At 43.7% G+C, this 15,957-nt stretch overlaps 2 protein-coding genes across 6 annotated transcripts; both read right to left on the bottom strand.

The window, feature by feature from the left end:
* Window positions 1-2,435: 2,435 nt before the first annotated feature.
* Window positions 2,436-7,872, bottom strand: adpgk (ADP-dependent glucokinase). Of its 5 annotated transcripts, XR_009930542.1 has the most exons (9): window positions 7,233-7,872; window positions 6,143-6,383; window positions 5,802-6,027; window positions 4,893-4,955; window positions 4,495-4,615; window positions 3,935-4,131; window positions 3,631-3,729; window positions 2,531-3,409; window positions 2,436-2,496 (listed from the first exon to the last, which is right to left on the bottom strand). XR_009930542.1 is itself a non-coding variant. In XM_062462777.1 (8 exons), exons 2-8 carry the CDS (start codon window positions 6,367-6,369, stop codon window positions 2,840-2,842), a joined length of 1,503 nt encoding a protein of 500 aa, XP_062318761.1. In that variant the 5' UTR covers window positions 6,370-6,383; window positions 7,233-7,872; the 3' UTR covers window positions 2,437-2,839. The 5 variants fall into 5 exon arrangements, 4 of the variants coding, with proteins under 4 accessions (XP_062318761.1, XP_062318762.1, XP_062318763.1 ...); XM_062462777.1 differs by having other exon boundaries at window positions 2,437-3,409; XM_062462778.1 differs by having other exon boundaries at window positions 2,437-3,406.
* Window positions 7,873-8,009: 137 nt separating this feature from the next.
* On the bottom strand, window positions 8,010-15,303 carry cat (catalase). The gene is made up of 13 exons (XM_062462776.1): window positions 15,135-15,303; window positions 13,899-14,070; window positions 13,274-13,384; window positions 12,917-13,047; window positions 12,728-12,832; window positions 11,575-11,700; window positions 11,213-11,404; window positions 10,729-10,881; window positions 10,338-10,476; window positions 9,972-10,102; window positions 9,524-9,631; window positions 9,310-9,393; window positions 8,010-9,007 (listed from the first exon to the last, which is right to left on the bottom strand). Exons 1-13 carry the CDS (start codon window positions 15,198-15,200, stop codon window positions 8,942-8,944), a joined length of 1,584 nt encoding a protein of 527 aa, XP_062318760.1. The 5' UTR covers window positions 15,201-15,303; the 3' UTR covers window positions 8,010-8,941.
* Between the last annotated feature and the right edge of the window lie 654 nt (window positions 15,304-15,957).

Here is a 15,957-nt window from a genome sequence, read left to right as displayed (position 1 = left end):
TCACTTTGATTGGTTCACCTTTCAATCTGAAAGCCAATTGAATATTGTAACGCGTAAAACGCTCGTGATGTATGCATAGTCAGTACCATAGAAAAAAAAACGAATTTATAACTATGTTGGGCATATTTGACAACAGGATACATTTCCAACGTAGTTGGAGTGCTGTTTGTGAAAGTTCCTTTAAAGTATGAATATGGCTACTAGTATTTACAGTAGGGGTTCAAGCCAAGTAGAATATAGACTCTTAAAAACACATTTTATTCTAATTGTGGAAAACCCACCCACGGCTATATTTTTAAATTCTATTTTTACAAAAAAATATAAAACCATGGTTTGAATTACGGGGGGCCTTGGGGGGGTTTGACCCCCCTAATTAAGACTTGGATCCCCCAAGAGTTTAAAACAACAGGTCCGGGAGGGGGGGGGGGGGGGGTCGATACAATTATATATCGTTCTTACCTATAATGGTAAATACTACTTTTCACCCTGGAGAAGTTGACCCCCTCGATTATCATTGTATAATTAGCGCACTGTATAAAACAAGCACCAGAGAAGAAGATTTCAATCCGAGAAAGGTTACCAGTACTTTTAATCTGAATTGGTCTGCCTTCTTGACACAATGAGAATGGTTGACTAATGGTAAACAGTTATTGCAGAATGTAAGGACAAACATCATACAAACAAAAGGTAGGGCCCCCCCCCCCCCCCCCCCCCCCACCAAAACACATATTTGCTTTACATTTTCAATCTTAACAGTACAATAGGTAAGTTTTTCTTTAAAAAAAAAGAAAAAATAAGGAAGGAAGGAAGGAAGGTTTTATTCCCTATAATAATGTAATGTAAGCACATGAAGACCGGCTGGTTACCACACAAGAACCATGTATGTTTAAAGGGTACCAACTTAACATTTTGTTTAGTAAGAAAGTCTTAACATAGTCATCTGAGTTAAGACTGCTTTCATCTTCATGAATGGAGATAAAATTATTCTTATATAATCAGTCTCTCATCCAGACTTTACATTAAGACACCCTAGTGCAACAGCCAAGCTGATGATCCATTGCTCTGTGATTCCATATGAGACTGTACCAATGATCCTATACTTCCTCCAATCTGTTGGAGGACATTCCACCAACCAAATACAATCATGCAGTAACAATAACAGCACAAGCTAACAGAAATACTAGCAAAAGATTAGCCTAACAAGGTTTAGAGGTAATGCTAGCTGCTAAGCTTCACTGTGACTGGCAAGCAAGACAAGCAAAATGGTAAAAGACTAAAATGTCAATGATTGATATGATGTTTAGAGAATCAAATATACTAATGACTAATACATCAAACACAATTTCATGAGATGAGGAACACTGGGAACAGAAACAGGTACATTTTTTGAGATGGCTATCAAGTAAATGTCCATATCAGGTAAATGTACAGGTTGTCCTGCCAGGGCAGCTGGTGTTGCTTAAATAAAGGCCCAAGTTGGCCTTTTAACCAACTAAACTACTGACCACCTCAGATGCGTTTTGCCATCTTTCAACATAAATGTCACATGGAAATATAATTTTCTATTAGTAGGCACACTAGTTCTGGAGTGATTCAAATGGAGGTTCACGAGAAAAAATCTAAGCATTTATTTGCATTAAAAACTTTTTTTGTTCTTTCATGTTTCTGCAATATTTGAACGCAACAAATTAATCATATGAATACATTGTTTCTACACGATATTCACGAGGACAGGTATTCGTTGGGAGTATTAATGACTTATGAGAACAGAAAGAAAAGTATTTCATTAGCATCTGTTAAAATAATTTGCATGTGGTTCTCTGCCTTTTGAGATAACACTAATTGCAGATCTAAAGGTACAATCCTGCATATGTCCAGTCAGTTTGAGTCCATTATGGATTTTGCATAGAATTTGAAGTATATCTGGAGGGTCTACAGTATGTACTTTATCTATTAGCTTTGTGCAAAGCTTACAAATATATGCAAAGTAAACCTACAGTAAAGATGTATGTTAGGAGTTATTCAGGGTTGGGTAGATCACTGCTCTTCTCTGTCATAATTTTCTTTATTTGTAGTTTATGAATGTGACAAAAAAAGAAGATAAAAAAAATGTGTCAAGACCTGCATGCAGCTTGAACAGGAAGCACAGGCAGGATGATGTTTATGTCCTAGATGATATTTCTATAATTACCTATACAGTATTATCAACATTGTTTTGCATATTTACATGCCATGATAATGAGACCAACCCCTCCCACAACAGTATCAAATTTTCAGCTTCTATTGAGACATTCTGTAGTTTAATAATTGTAATGCTTTTTAATTAAATAATCTCTTCATTGTAATTAAATGACTGTCAAGTCTTAGTAGGTTATCATCAGTTGGCCTAGATATGCTCTGTATAGCACTTGTTCAACTGGCAAATTAATGTAATTAGATAACATAAGCCTAATGCTGGTCACATTTAGAGGACTACTGGAAATTGTATTAAACACACTTAAGAGTTGAAGTTATTCTCATGATTGGAAACCCTGCAATATGACACAATATGCAATATATGTGCTTATAGCTGATACCTGTTCCACAAAGACTCTTTTACCTTAAATGTTTTACTCAATGTATCTTTGATGTAATCAATAAAAAAATGGAAGACTTGATGTTACAAAGTGTGGGAAGCATGGTGGGGGTGGGTTTCTTTATCAAGGCACAGTACATGTTCGTGCAGTTTGTGTTTGTCCAAATTGCTTAAAAATGAACCATTGCAAACTGAGCCAAACCCCAGACTGTCACATCACTATGGAGCCATGAGTCGACTCAACACTTTGTTGTTAAGGGAGCGCTAATCTAGAAAAGGCTGCTGCGGCCTAATTTCAGAGTACAACAGTCCCTCTGCAGAGATAGCATCCCCAAGCCCCACTGTCCGGAGCGGCTCCTTGCAAACCAGCACGGGTGTGAGGTAGAAGGTCACGTTGCCACGATGCCACACAGTGACAGGGTCACCTGGGTTTAGAGTTAGGATCTCCCTAGGCTCGTGGTTGGAGCTATAGAACTCCAGTGGGGCTTTGAGAACTACCTTGTTGACGTCCACCGTCTGGAGACCACAGGCCTGGGTGCTGGCTACGCGAGCGCCAGCCATGACTGCCGCTGGCTGGTTGTCCCAGTGGCCGTTCACCGTGGCCATGACGTGGTAAGCGAGGGTGTGGAAGTGGATGCGCGTCAGGTCGGCCTCCGCCTCAGGGTGGCTGTGCCCATGGGTCTCCAGGATCCACAGAAGGATATCGCTGACGCGGCCCACGTCTGGAATCCCCTTCCAGGAGGTCATCTCTGAGTGAGGTCCTGAACCAGCTTGGGACAGGAACAGCAGCTCCTGTTCATTGAGGCCAATGGAGCAGACCATAGGTATGACCTGCTAACAGGAAACAGCAGCAAAGCACCCTTAGTAGGCATCAGCATTACACTATACAGTCATTTTAAAATATGGCATCTCTGCTTGCCGACGGTCAATGACTGTGAAATATGGATGTTGTTCATCCAACACCGTTTGTATGAGGAGGAACAGACGCACCAGCTGAGGTCATTCTGTAAAATGTCAGACTTTTCTGCTTCATAGTGTTAAACCTACACATTTACCTCTTGCATGACACGGTTCATGTAGTCTTTGTCCGTCATGCTTGCCAGCTCCAGGTGGATAGGGACTTGATTTCGGACATCGGAAATGGAAGCCACTGCCTGAGGCACACACCACCAGCCCCGGGGGGACCAGGCACAGGGTTCAGTTACACACAAAGAAAAGTTACAAATATCACCCTCAACTCTCCTGACAACACAGGGTACTGATGCTCGGACCAGAATGACAAAGTCACTAAGGAGAGGACAAAAACGGTTTTTGTCCAAAAACAAAAAATCTTCAGTTGGTTAGTTTTCTGTGACAGACCTCTTTGAGCTTGTCGTCCCAGATGTGCCTCCCCAGGCCCTCCATCATGTGCAGGCCTGACAGGACCACCAGGTCTGGCTGGAACTCTTCCAGGCTGGCCACAAACGTCTTCAGTGCACGCATTTCCCCGTTGGACACATCATGGGAGAAGATGAAGCGGTTGGCTTGGGGTGCTCGAGTCAGACCCCACTGCTCCCCTGAACACAGGAGGAACAAGGGTGTTCACATGAGTGGGAATACTTATAATACATTATGATAACTTGTAGAATACAATAACTTCCAGGCTGTCAAACAATGACAATTGAAACATTTTAAATGACACTTATAATGAAGGCACAAAACACACCAATATGATGGTTGGACAAAAACTATTTCAGTCACAAGTACAGGCATGCGTGACACACCTCCGACAAAAATGCAAAGCTGTTCAATTTAAACTCTGGGAATTTTGGCATGTCACATCATGTGTCTGCCATTCCATCTGTTTACATAAATCTAGTGTAATTGTATGGATCAAAAAATGTCGAAGCCTGTATGACAAAGTTGATCATGCATCTTACCTGCCTTGTACTCCAGAATAAGGTGATATTCATCCATTTCCTGAAGAGACTCAGGAGGCACAACAATCTGCTCATCCAGCATCTCGTGCAGTTTAGGTCCCACAGGACCACACAGTAGAACCTAAACAACACTCTTGCTGTCAGGGATCACTCTCTCGCAGAGATAATGTATGAAGTAGGCTTGTGCATAGAGTCGTTTCATACATCATTAGTTAGTTAGTCTAGGCATGGGGTTATATACTGTAGTATATTATGTGTACTGATGATTTGTACAAAGAGGAGTATAAAACAAGCCTAAAGCTACATGTGGGTATCCACATGATGTTGATCCTTAACTGTCACAGATGTACCAGCCAGTGCATCCTACAGAACAGCCTTAACACTGATTTCCAACCTACCATCAGCTCTGGATAGGAAGCAAGTTTCTGGCTAATGAGAGCAGCATTTCCACCCACGTAAAGCTAAAAGGGAACACAGTTAGTATCAGTGACAGGCTGGAGACCCCAAACTCCATATCTCTAACATATTAGAAAAACAAAGGTTATGGGTTTCAATCAGTGAATAAGCAGTTATTGGCAAAGCCCAGCAATCAGTTAAAGACAAAAAGTCTACTAAAATGGTAAGAATAATTTAAATCACACCGTGAATTAATATTCAGAATTCTAATTTACCAACCTAATCGAAATTTGAAGTTAGAAACTTGGTAATGCATGTACCAACCCGCTCAGAGTCAATACATACCTATTAGCCCTGTCAGGAGTTTAAGAGTCCTGTCAAGCTCTCCTACCAAAGTTACCAGTAGCCAGTAGATGGCTTCTTGGACTGAGAGAGACACCAAGTGAGACAAAGGCGAAGTACATTTATTCATTTAGCAGACGCTTTTATCCAAAGCGACTTACAAGAAAGTACATGCAATTTCCATGACAGGAAGTGCAGTACAATCGTCCTCACTGACCTCACGGGCTAAATATTCCCTTCTAATTTGAGGACTAGTCTGATCACAGCTGAAATAGGATTCTAAATACATATATAGTAGTCACCTTTACTGTGTCATATTTCAGTCATGACCACAGTCCTTATGGCAAGCAATGCACAGCTGATATATGATATGGTGCTTTTAGCATCTTGGTAGGTGCTGTTTACTCTTGACTTCCTACACTTTAATATTCATGAACTTGATTGGATGGGTACTTGCTACTTTGCGTACGATAGAGTGTTGGCCTAGGCTGATAGTCTCACTAACCCCCCTATATATTTACCATATAAGCCTAGTGATCTGACACAAACTGAGGCTGTTCCTAGTTTACCTGAGCCCCAGGATACTCTGCGGCGGCCCGTGCGATCCTCTGAAAGACCTCCTTGTCACTGAAGAAGCGCTCAGCTGCTGCCCCCTTCTCCATGTAGTGGATGAATGCTTCCCGCAAGTCCTCTTTGGAGTGCAACACTTGGTGATCACGGCCCGTGCCGGGGTCCACCGCTAAAGCCTGGAGCAGCCCTACGCCAGAAACCACAACGTCCACACATGCATTTACCCTTGAGGAAAGAGGGGGGGGGAAACCACAGACAACAAGAGTAAAAACGCCCAGAGTTAATAATTCTGTCAGCAGGGAAACTCTTCAGGGAACATTCCAGAATATCTGAAACTTACCCAACTGCCACTCTTTCCCATTGTTTAGCAGGTGTTGTTATCATGACCTCCCAGGCACTGGAGATAACCTGTTCCACGGTGGGTGAACTGGGCTTGCTGTGGGGGGATGGATGTAGCAGGGGCAGGAAGTACTGGATCATTTGGTCCGGAAGATCAGGTCTGGAGCCCAAATACAAGTACCCCACAGCAAGAGCCAAGAGGGCAACGGCTGCAGCCTTCCTCCACATGCTTACAATGACTCCTAATATGGGAACACACATTTATACAATGCCTTCAGCTTTGTCTAAGCAACCCACAGAACACTTTGCATCATTTTTAAGTCTTTGTCAACTCTAGTAGTGCTATCAAGTGCTTTATTCAGAAGCCATTGTCCCTAAAAAGGGAGGAGGAGTTGGGTAATGCTAATGGGTGCGTAACGTATGGCTATTGGATGGGAAGGATGAAACTTCAATCTTATTGTACATAATGTTGAACTGTCCATGTGTTTCCACTAACATGGGAGAACTATATGAAACACGCTCTACTTGTACATGGTTTATAGTTCAAATGAACGCTTTCAGTGATACGTTGCCCTTCTGATAACTAGATGAACCAAAGTGGGGACATACTAGCTACTAGATACCCACTGTAGCTGCAATGCTACACCACATCCTGTAATTACCACACAGCCTGCAAACATTTGTCAAAATGTGTAGGCTAAGCTTCTGCGAATTGTTTTGAAATAATGTCCGTATGCAAGCTAACAAGCTAAAGCAACAAGCCAGTTAAGATCGTATGGAGGTGTAAATTGCTCAATAAAATGGTCAAAACCAACTCAGTTATCCAGCTAGTTAGTTAGAGTACTCAGCCAGGAACATATATTAAGATAATTAGCCAGTGCTACCGTTAGCTACTAAAGTAGCTCGTTAGCTGGATTAAACTATTAGTACTACTGTACCTCAGACTGTGCCAGTGAGCAACACTTACAGTACACACACCAAGACACGTAATTCATAACATTGAAGTCCATAAATAACAATCCATTATAGCAGTTAGCTATCTAGTTGGCTTTTCTATGCTAATTTGTCAGTGAGATAGTTACAGTACTCACCGGGTTAGCTAGCTGGCTAATAGTTTCTCGCTAACCACGTAGCTGGTAGCTACTGGTAATGGTAGGATTTGCTTAGAACAAACTCGGAGGTGAAGCAACGTTAGTGGTGGTGAATGTTTTTGGCCCGGCCGTAGTCCCATACCATCTCGTGACGGTTTATTTGAACGAACTCCACAAATAGATGCACATCTATACGGGCTACTGGTGTACAGTTCGTCCTCAAACTTTCACTTGCGTGGAACTCAAGGAGCATGATAGTCAGAAGCAAAAGCAAACGTAAACTATTCTCATTTCCGGGTGAGGTCGTCAATACTTTTCACAATAAAGGTTTTTGTTATAAAAATGTAATAAAAAAAAAATTACAGGGTGCAGTTTTTATTAAATAAACATGACAATACTACTGTCTTGGGGACACATCCAAATTTGAAGAATGAAAATACGTATAAATTATTCACACGTCATGCAATTTCTGGTCAGGCGCTGATTTTGAAGGCAAATGAGCAAAACCAGAAATGCCATTGAGGACAACTGGGGCCAGCTTCCCAAACCTACAGTTTAAGCCAAATATCCCAATAAAATGGGGGGAAGGAACTCTAAAAGCGCGATTATTCTGAGTTGGTAAAACGTGTTGAAACAACCAGACATAAGTGACATGTTGTTTTGCCTCCAATTCATCTTTTAATCCTATTTGTTATGTATCGAGTGCTGCTCGCTAAATCACTACATGGACTGAGACGGACCACGATATATGTCACATAGAAAACACAGAAAACACAGCTTTGTGCATACGGCAGTTAGGCCTTTATCACACACAAAAACAAGCAATACAATCATTTGATATATCCCATTTGTGTTGGAAAGAAGTTCATAATTTCATGTTAATATAACAGATTACTTCTCAAGATCACAGGTACAGATTGAACAGACAAGCCCACTAGTGACGAACTATGATTAAAGGAGGGAAGAAAGAAGAGATAGATACTTACCTAGTGGTGTGTCTTTCATTAAACCTAAACACTGCTATGTGTTAAAGTTTACCAAACTACTATAATTCAGTCTTTCATTCTGGTGAATGGGTATACATACAAACTCCTTCTGAAATGCTCCAGTGAATGTTTATGGCTGTAGTTGAATTAGGCACTGTTGCGTTACTTCGGCTTTGAGAATAATTACATACATTTTGTAGCAGAGGCAGGTAGTTCCTATCGCAGAACAACTGAGATGCTTTGTGTCTCTTAACATTGTGCCATCCATCAGGAACATGTTAATGATCACTGGTTTTGAACTGGTAGCATTTGCTCATTGTTTGACAAACATATAGCTGAGGTGCAGGTTTCAAGCCTTGCACCCATCAATTACATCAATAACATTCATGAACTTGAGGCAGGACAATGAATGGAATGGAAAAAAAAGCTATTGATCTGATTTCTATTTTTGAGACAGTGGACAGTTGTCTGAAATTGGGTGGTTGTGAAATGTGCATTATAATAAAAAGCTACCTGGCATTCTACCATTATGCTGCATTAAGGACATCTTGTCTGTATGAACTTTGAAAATTGATGTGAAAAGATGACTCTGTCCACTGTCATTAGCAAGCATTCATGGACGGTTAGGAGCCAGAATATAATGTAGATCTGCTTGATCACGATGGCAGGCGGTCAGTTCTCTGGGATGGATGCATGTGTGACCCCTGGTGGTTAAAGTAGGCATCACATCTTGGAGGAGGCGGCCATGGCAGACGCTCCTCCCCGGGTGTAGACACGCACACCGGTGTCCTGAAGGGGGAACAGGAGAGGCAGAGAGAGGAGAGGCAGAGAGAGGAGAGGCAGAGAGAGGAGAGGCAGAGAGAGGAGAGGCAGAGAGAGGAGAGGCAGAGAGAGGAGAGGCAGAGAGAGGAGAGGCAGAGAGAGGAGAGGCAGAGAGAGGAGAGGCAGAGAAAGTGCACAGCCCTTTATTCAACACATACTGTTTGTTTTGTATAATTCGCATTGTGTCCATCAATGTGGCCGTGACCGTGGAACTCCCTCTTGGGCATCAATAAAGCACTACTGTACTCTATTCTGCTTTTGACACATACCTTTTTGGCCTCTGTGTTGTACTTGTCTAACAGGGCCTTGACACGGTTGCCATAGTCAGAATGGACAGCCATCAGGCTCTGGATCTGAGAGAGGACAGGAAACGAGTGAGAAGCCAGAATTATGGTTGCCAGACACTACAAGCTGTGGCATCTGTAGTAAAGTTGACAACGCTAGCAGAGATGTAACTGTATATCTGAACACGTCGAGACCCACCCAGCGTTTCTGGATGAAGGGCTGAGCTCCTTTGATGTGTCCGGCCATGTTGTCACACAGCCTCTGCCGCTCCTCCTCATTCAGCACCTCAGTGAAGAACGCACGCACCTACACACCCACACACCCACACACCCACACACCCACACACACACACACCCACACACACACACACACACACACACACACACACGTCAGCAACCTTCGTTCCGTTCGAACAGACCTCACAGGAAGTTTACATTCTTGTGCATTTTCAAGTTATTATTCTTTATATGATCATTTACACTTTTCTCTGTAGTGGCATAGTGCAGAAAGTCAGTACTTCAGTAAATAAACTAGGATCAATATTGCACAATTCTAACAGCCTTTCCAGGCCAAGGAACAGTCTGCATTTTCAATCTGACTGCGCAATTATTATAAAGAGTTCAGCATTCCTAAAGAAAAGGAATACCTGAGTGACATTATCGTCATCTGCGCTGTTGTATCGGCCAACGTCAGGAGACACCTGAAACTTGGACTCCACGAAGCGGGGCTGTGTCTCTGGAGCACTGAAGCTGTTGGGGTAGTAGTTAGGAGCACCACCTAAAAGGTCACAAATAGAAGAAAAATAAAGAATGCATGTTATATACATGTCCCCCACACACCAGACTCCTACCTGTGTATACATATTGTTTGTATAGAAATGCAGCTAACTATCCACTAGCCCTCACCTAAATATGAACCAGTTGTGGCATGTCACACCATCTGAAAGTCCAGTGATAAGCGGCCATGTCTTCCATGTAGCCCCAGAACAGCATGTCTGGTGCCAGTGACTCACCCTGGTTGTCAAACATGCACATGGGGCCGTCCCTCTGGTAGTTGGCCACGCGGGTTCTGAAGGGGCAGTTCACCGGCAGCTGCAGGTAGTTGGCGCCCAGCCGGTGTCTGTGTGTGTCGGGGTAGGAGAACAGACGACCCTGCAGAGGCATGAGCAGTAGGCGCGCGCACACACACACACATCTTTAATATAGAGCAACATCAATTAAACTGACAACTATGAAAGGCCTGTGTTAAAAAGGGTAGCGCAGGCTGTACTTCTTGCCAGACTGATAATACATAAGATTTAATATCTTAAGACACATGCATAAACATGCTCTCTTCTGCATACGCGCACACACACACCTATATTTAGATTAAAAGATACCCTTTGCCTGTTTTTATAGAATTACCTGCAGCATCTTATCTGGGCTGGCCTCGACACCCGGGGGCATGTTGCTGGGGTCAAAGGCCAGCTGCTCCACCTCTGCAAAGTAGTTGACTGGGTTCCTGTTGAGGACGATGCGGCCCACAGGGATTAAGGGGTACTCCTTGTGGGACCACACCTGAGGACAAGGAGGCAGGGAGTCAACGCAGGGGCTCACACAAAAGACAAAGGTTTCTTTCTACAGTCTGAACAAAGGGGAAAACCACAAGCTAATATTATCTGTTGTTTGAACATCCAAAGATTTTGCCTTCAACAAATGGACAGAATCAACATATCTTTGCTAACAACAGATCACACACCAGCACCTTCGACATGCTAATGTTAAGTGGTATTCAATGAAGGCAGCATTAAGCTTATTTAATTGTTTTCAGATTAAAGAAGTTTAGGAGTCCTGGTGTATTTAATGTTGTTAAATGTAATCAGTGGATGTTGAGGCAGGAGGGCGTTACCTTCGTCAGATCAAAAGGGTTGAACTGGTACTGCTCCGCCTGCTCAAAGGTCATGACCTGGATGAAGAAGCTCCAGGAGGGGAAGTTGCCGGTAGCGATGGCGTTGTAAAGATCTCGGATGGCGTAGTCTGGGTCTGTGGCTGCAAGGCGGTCTGCATCCTCCCCTTTAAGGTTCTTGATGCCCTGGTCGGTCTAGGACAAGGAGGTGTTTTACCAAGGACTGAATACTAAATATTGATATTACCCCCCAAAAAATAGCCATTACTCCATTACATGGATATTAAAATTGATCCTAAATTAGGGAGACAAAAGGTCTTTTGAACAGTTTGATAAGATACATGGAGTTTACATGGAAGCCTTACTTTGAAGTGGAATTTGCAGTAGACAGGATGGCCTTCAGCATTCACCATCTTGAAGGTGTGGGAGCCGTAGCCGTTCATGTGGCGGTAGCCGTCTGGAAGCCCCCGGTCACTGAACAGGAAGGACACCTTAAAAAGAGACAGATCATGGGGAATGCCATCTTCATGCACATTGCATTCATCTCCTGGTAAACCATTCTGTTCAAATATTGCTTTTCTAGCAACACAACTTGTTTGTGCAATAGCTGTTTGTGGCATGACAGAGTTCAAGTCATTTTAATTTGTTCTCAGGTTTTTTCAAAAACACTGACTCACCCCCGACACAAAACCTTTACGTTCCCAGAGGAGGCACTCAGAGAGGAGCCCCGGGGATAAGGACTACCTGGTGGAGGCACTCAGAGAGGAGCCCCGGGGATAAGGACTACCTGGTGGAGGCACTCAGAGAGGAGCCCCGGGGATAAGGACTACCTGGTGGAGGCACTCAGAGAGGAGCCCCGGGGATAAGGACTACCTGGTGGAGGCACTCAGAGAGGAGCCCCAGGGCTGAGGACTACCTGGAGGAGGCACTCAGAGAGGAGCCCCGGGGATAAGGACTACCTTGTGGAGGCACTCAGAGAGGAGCCCCAGGGCTGAGGACTACCTGGTGGAGGCACTCAGAGAGGAGCCCCGGGGATAAGGACTACCTGGTGGAGGCACTCAGAGAGGAGCCCCAGGGCTGAGGACTACCTGGTGGAGGCACTCAGAGAGGAGCCCCGGGGATAAGGACTACCTGGTGGAGGCACTCAGAGAGGAGCCCCGGGGATAAGGACTACCTGGTGGAGGCACTCAGAGAGGAGCCCCAGGGCTGAGGACTACCTGGTGGAGGCACTCAGAGAGGAGCCCCAGGGCTGAGGACTACCTGGTGGAGGCACTCAGAGAGGAGCCCCGGGGCTGAGGACTACCTGGTGGAGGCACTCAGAGAGGAGCCCCGGGGATAAGGACTACCTGGTGGAGGCACTCAGAGAGGAGCCCCAGGGCTGAGGACTACCTGGTGGAGGCACTCAGAGAGGAGCCCCAGGGCTGAGGATTACCTGGTGGAGGCACTCAGAGAGGAGCCCCAGGGCTGAGGACTACCTTGTGGAGGCACTCAGAGAGGAGCCCCGGGGATAAGGACTACCTGGTGGAGGCACTCAGGCCGCAGGCTCCAAAAGTCCCACACCATGTCCGGGTCCTTCAGGTGGGTCTGGGGGTTACGCTTCTGGGAGTGGACAAAGGATGGAAACTACAAGGAAGAGCAGGGAGAGACGTTAATTCTCAATCACCAGACAGTCGACTCTACACCTTCGCTCAGCCCACTGCCAGTTACCAGTAAGGCATCCCTGATGAAGAAGATGGGAGTGTTGTTTCCTGTCAGATCCCAGTTGCCTTCTTCGGTGTAGAACTTGACAGCAAAGCCACGTGGATCACGCACAGTGTCGGACGAGCCAGACTCCCCGGCTGAAACAACCACCGAGCAAATGAGAAAACTAGCAACACAGCTACACATGACTGCATACTGAATGTGCCCTTCTGGAACCTCTTTGTGAAGGACTCACTGATTGCAAGTAACACTGGAAACAATATTAAACTAATATTAAATTGATGGATCGATTCAACCCTACAAATGTGTTTCCTAAGTAGTGGGTGTCTTCTTGAACATCATGGAGGTTGTGGTGTGTCTTACCAACAGTGGAAAAGCGGATTGCAATAGGTGTTGTCTTGCCGACATGCTCAAACACCTTGGCCTTGCAGAAGCGGGTGATGTCATGGGTCACTTCCAAGAATCCGAAGGCTCCTGTGTATGAGATATTACAGTCAGCCTCTGCAGCAGCCTGCTAGACGGGCAGTACTTCTCAGAAACAACCGCTAATGTATTTTGAATAACTCTCCAATGTAAAAAGAAATAAAAGAAATGACCAGAGAAATCTCTGCACAACAGAGCAGTTGTATTTACTGTTTAAAAAGGCTCCTACTGGTTCCAACCCCCCCCGGCTCACCATGAGGATTTCACCACAGATCAACTGATCAAACTCCAGCCTAATCTTTCCCCCGGCTTAGAGCAGTCTGCTGGCTGTGGTGGTACAGGTTAGAGGTCAACATAGAGTAACCGTAGTAATGTTGAGTATGGACCAATCACCTGCTGAGGAGGCCTAGCACAGCTCTGCATGTGATTCTCTGCTTTAGGCCTACCCTCAACAAACTGGGCTTTCTACCATCATACTTGGGTCAGCCTCTGGTCTTCATAAAACCGTTTATTTGCTGATTGGCTGATGCTTTGGTCTCTGATTGGCTGGTGCTTTTCCACCCACCTGCCCCTTTGGCATGTACCACTCTCTCAGGAATGCGTTCACGGTCGAAGTGGGCCATCTCGTCGGTGAAGACCACATCCTGCACCAGCAGCGGGCCCCTGGGGCCGGCCGTCTGCTCGTTCAGCTTGTCTCCGATGGGGACCCCTGCTCCTGTGGTCAGTACGTCTGGTCTCTGATCGTTTCAAAATATAAATATTTTTGTTATCTTCTTGATTCAGATGCATTCCAAACAAACCATGTTTGCTATATGAACACTACAGATACAAATTCATACTAGTTGGTTGGCTAGCCAAATAACCTTTAAATGTTTAACTGACAATTAGACAGTGTGTCGTCGTGGAAGAGTAGCCCATGGTTAAAAAGGAGCAGTCTAGCTTTCAGGCACGTTCATGAACAGCTCTTGATGGCCTTCAACATTGCATAATGTTTACAAGTTAGTTTATTTACCAAGAATGTTATGGTTAGATAACCATGAGTTGGCCTTGGGGCTAAAGTTCATGATTCATGCAGGATGGCTGCAACTTGATACGAGTCTATGAACAGAAGTTCACAGTAGATAACCTTGTTGACTCTTTCCCAGGGACAAGCATTAGACAATGTAATAACGCAAGCTGTCATATAGCTATTACAGTATCATCCACTAAAAGTATCAGAGAATGAAAATGCAATTATGCATCTGGGTCGAAGTCATTAAAAGGGCTACCTAGCTAACCAGTTAACTAGGAAACGGACATTAGGCCAGGTTTCAAAAGATACATTCAAATTAGCAATGCACTTTGATCCTTGATCTGTTTTGCTGCACTTTATCCGGTATTTGTCGCTTTGGATAAGCGTTTGATAAATGAATACATTGTAAAATGGCTAGCCTTCAATTCAACAAAGACATTTCTTGCTAATGTCGGAAACTTCCTGTTGTTGTTGCTCAGCCGGTTCTGCTGCTCTAACAGAATAGTTAACAATTTAGCTAGCAAGCTAGCTCTACTTATTTTTGCATCGTGTATTAACAGCGTACTTGTACAGTATAGTGCTACTTGGAATAGCTTTGGTTACACTAGTTAGCTTTTTAACTAAGTAAGTTGAATATTAGATTTACATTAGCAAGCTAGCCGGAATGTATGTCCTCAAACGACCTCCTGCCCATTTAAGATAACAGCAAGTTGCTGTCACGAACTGGCTAGTTGGCTCTCGTCTCTACAGAACTTATTAGCTAACAAAATGAAAAATAAAAATGCAAACCTGAGTGTTTCGACTCTCTCTCCATAGCTTCATCTGATCTGTAGCTTTCTCTCTATTCTCAGCCATCTTGACGATCAGCTACGTTGCAAGACGTTAGAACAAAATTGTAAGCGTTTGTAGTTTAGTAATCGTCCGTTTCAATGCTTACTGCTTAGAAATGACCTTTGCTCCAGGTCTACCCCGTTTTCTATTGGCTCACATCAAATGACCTACTTTCGGACTAATACTGAAAGGCACTCTTACAACATTAGAGCTAAATCTGCGAATTGATTAATGTATATCACCAAAAGTGTTTTGATCTTATGAATACGATAATAGTAATTGATGTTTTATTTTGTACTGTATTTTAAGTAAATATGGTTATTGAATATGAAATATTCATTGAGATATTACAAACAATAAGTTCATATTCATTTATTGGTCACTTCTAATAACTAAATATTCCATTCAAATGTATGTGTAAAGTAATAACATTTTAAATAAAATAAATAAGTCTACTGTCTAAGGTTTATGTTGCATTACTTTTATTTCAAACAGTGTTCACACAATACACACTATGCTGGAGACACATCCACATCAAGTTCAAAATTATTTCAAACATGCATGGTCAAACGTATAACTGTTGATCAAATGCGTACAGAAAATGAAAATATTGCTTCAATTATGCATTTGGCACAGTAGGAAATGTAACGCTCGACAGCCGAGTTAGCTGTGAAATGATGAGGTGCTGGGAAGGCAGGCCAACCACAAGCTCAGCATCAACACAGAATTTGAAGAATGGTTACTCGAGAAAGTAGATGGGCAAAGTAATCTGAAAATGCAT

This window comes from Osmerus eperlanus, chromosome 5 (assembly GCF_963692335.1).
Source record: "Osmerus eperlanus chromosome 5, fOsmEpe2.1, whole genome shotgun sequence".
NCBI lineage: Eukaryota > Metazoa > Chordata > Actinopteri > Osmeriformes > Osmeridae > Osmerus > Osmerus eperlanus.
This window is presented reverse-complemented; position numbering and strand designations above follow the sequence as displayed.

Coding starts and splice junctions, on each gene's coding strand:
- cat (XM_062462776.1), bottom strand. CDS start 15,200: ATGGCTGAGAATAGAGAGAAAGCTACAGATCAGATGAAGCTATGGAGA. Junction 10,882..11,212: donor ACCCTTTTGATCTGACGAAG/GTAACGCCCTCC, acceptor CCTTGTCCTCAG/GTGTGGTCCCACAAGGAGTA. Junction 9,008..9,309: donor ACAACACAGAGGCCAAAAAG/GTATGTGTCAAA, acceptor TTCCCCCTTCAG/GACACCGGTGTGCGTGTCTA.
- adpgk (XM_062462777.1), bottom strand. CDS start 6,369: ATGTGGAGGAAGGCTGCAGCCGTTGCCCTCTTGGCTCTTGCTGTGGGG. Junction 4,956..5,801: donor CAGAGTATCCTGGGGCTCAG/GTAAACTAGGAA, acceptor GTTCCCTTTTAG/CTTTACGTGGGTGGAAATGC. Junction 3,730..3,934: donor GGGACGACAAGCTCAAAGAG/GTCTGTCACAGA, acceptor TGTGTGCCTCAG/GCAGTGGCTTCCATTTCCGA.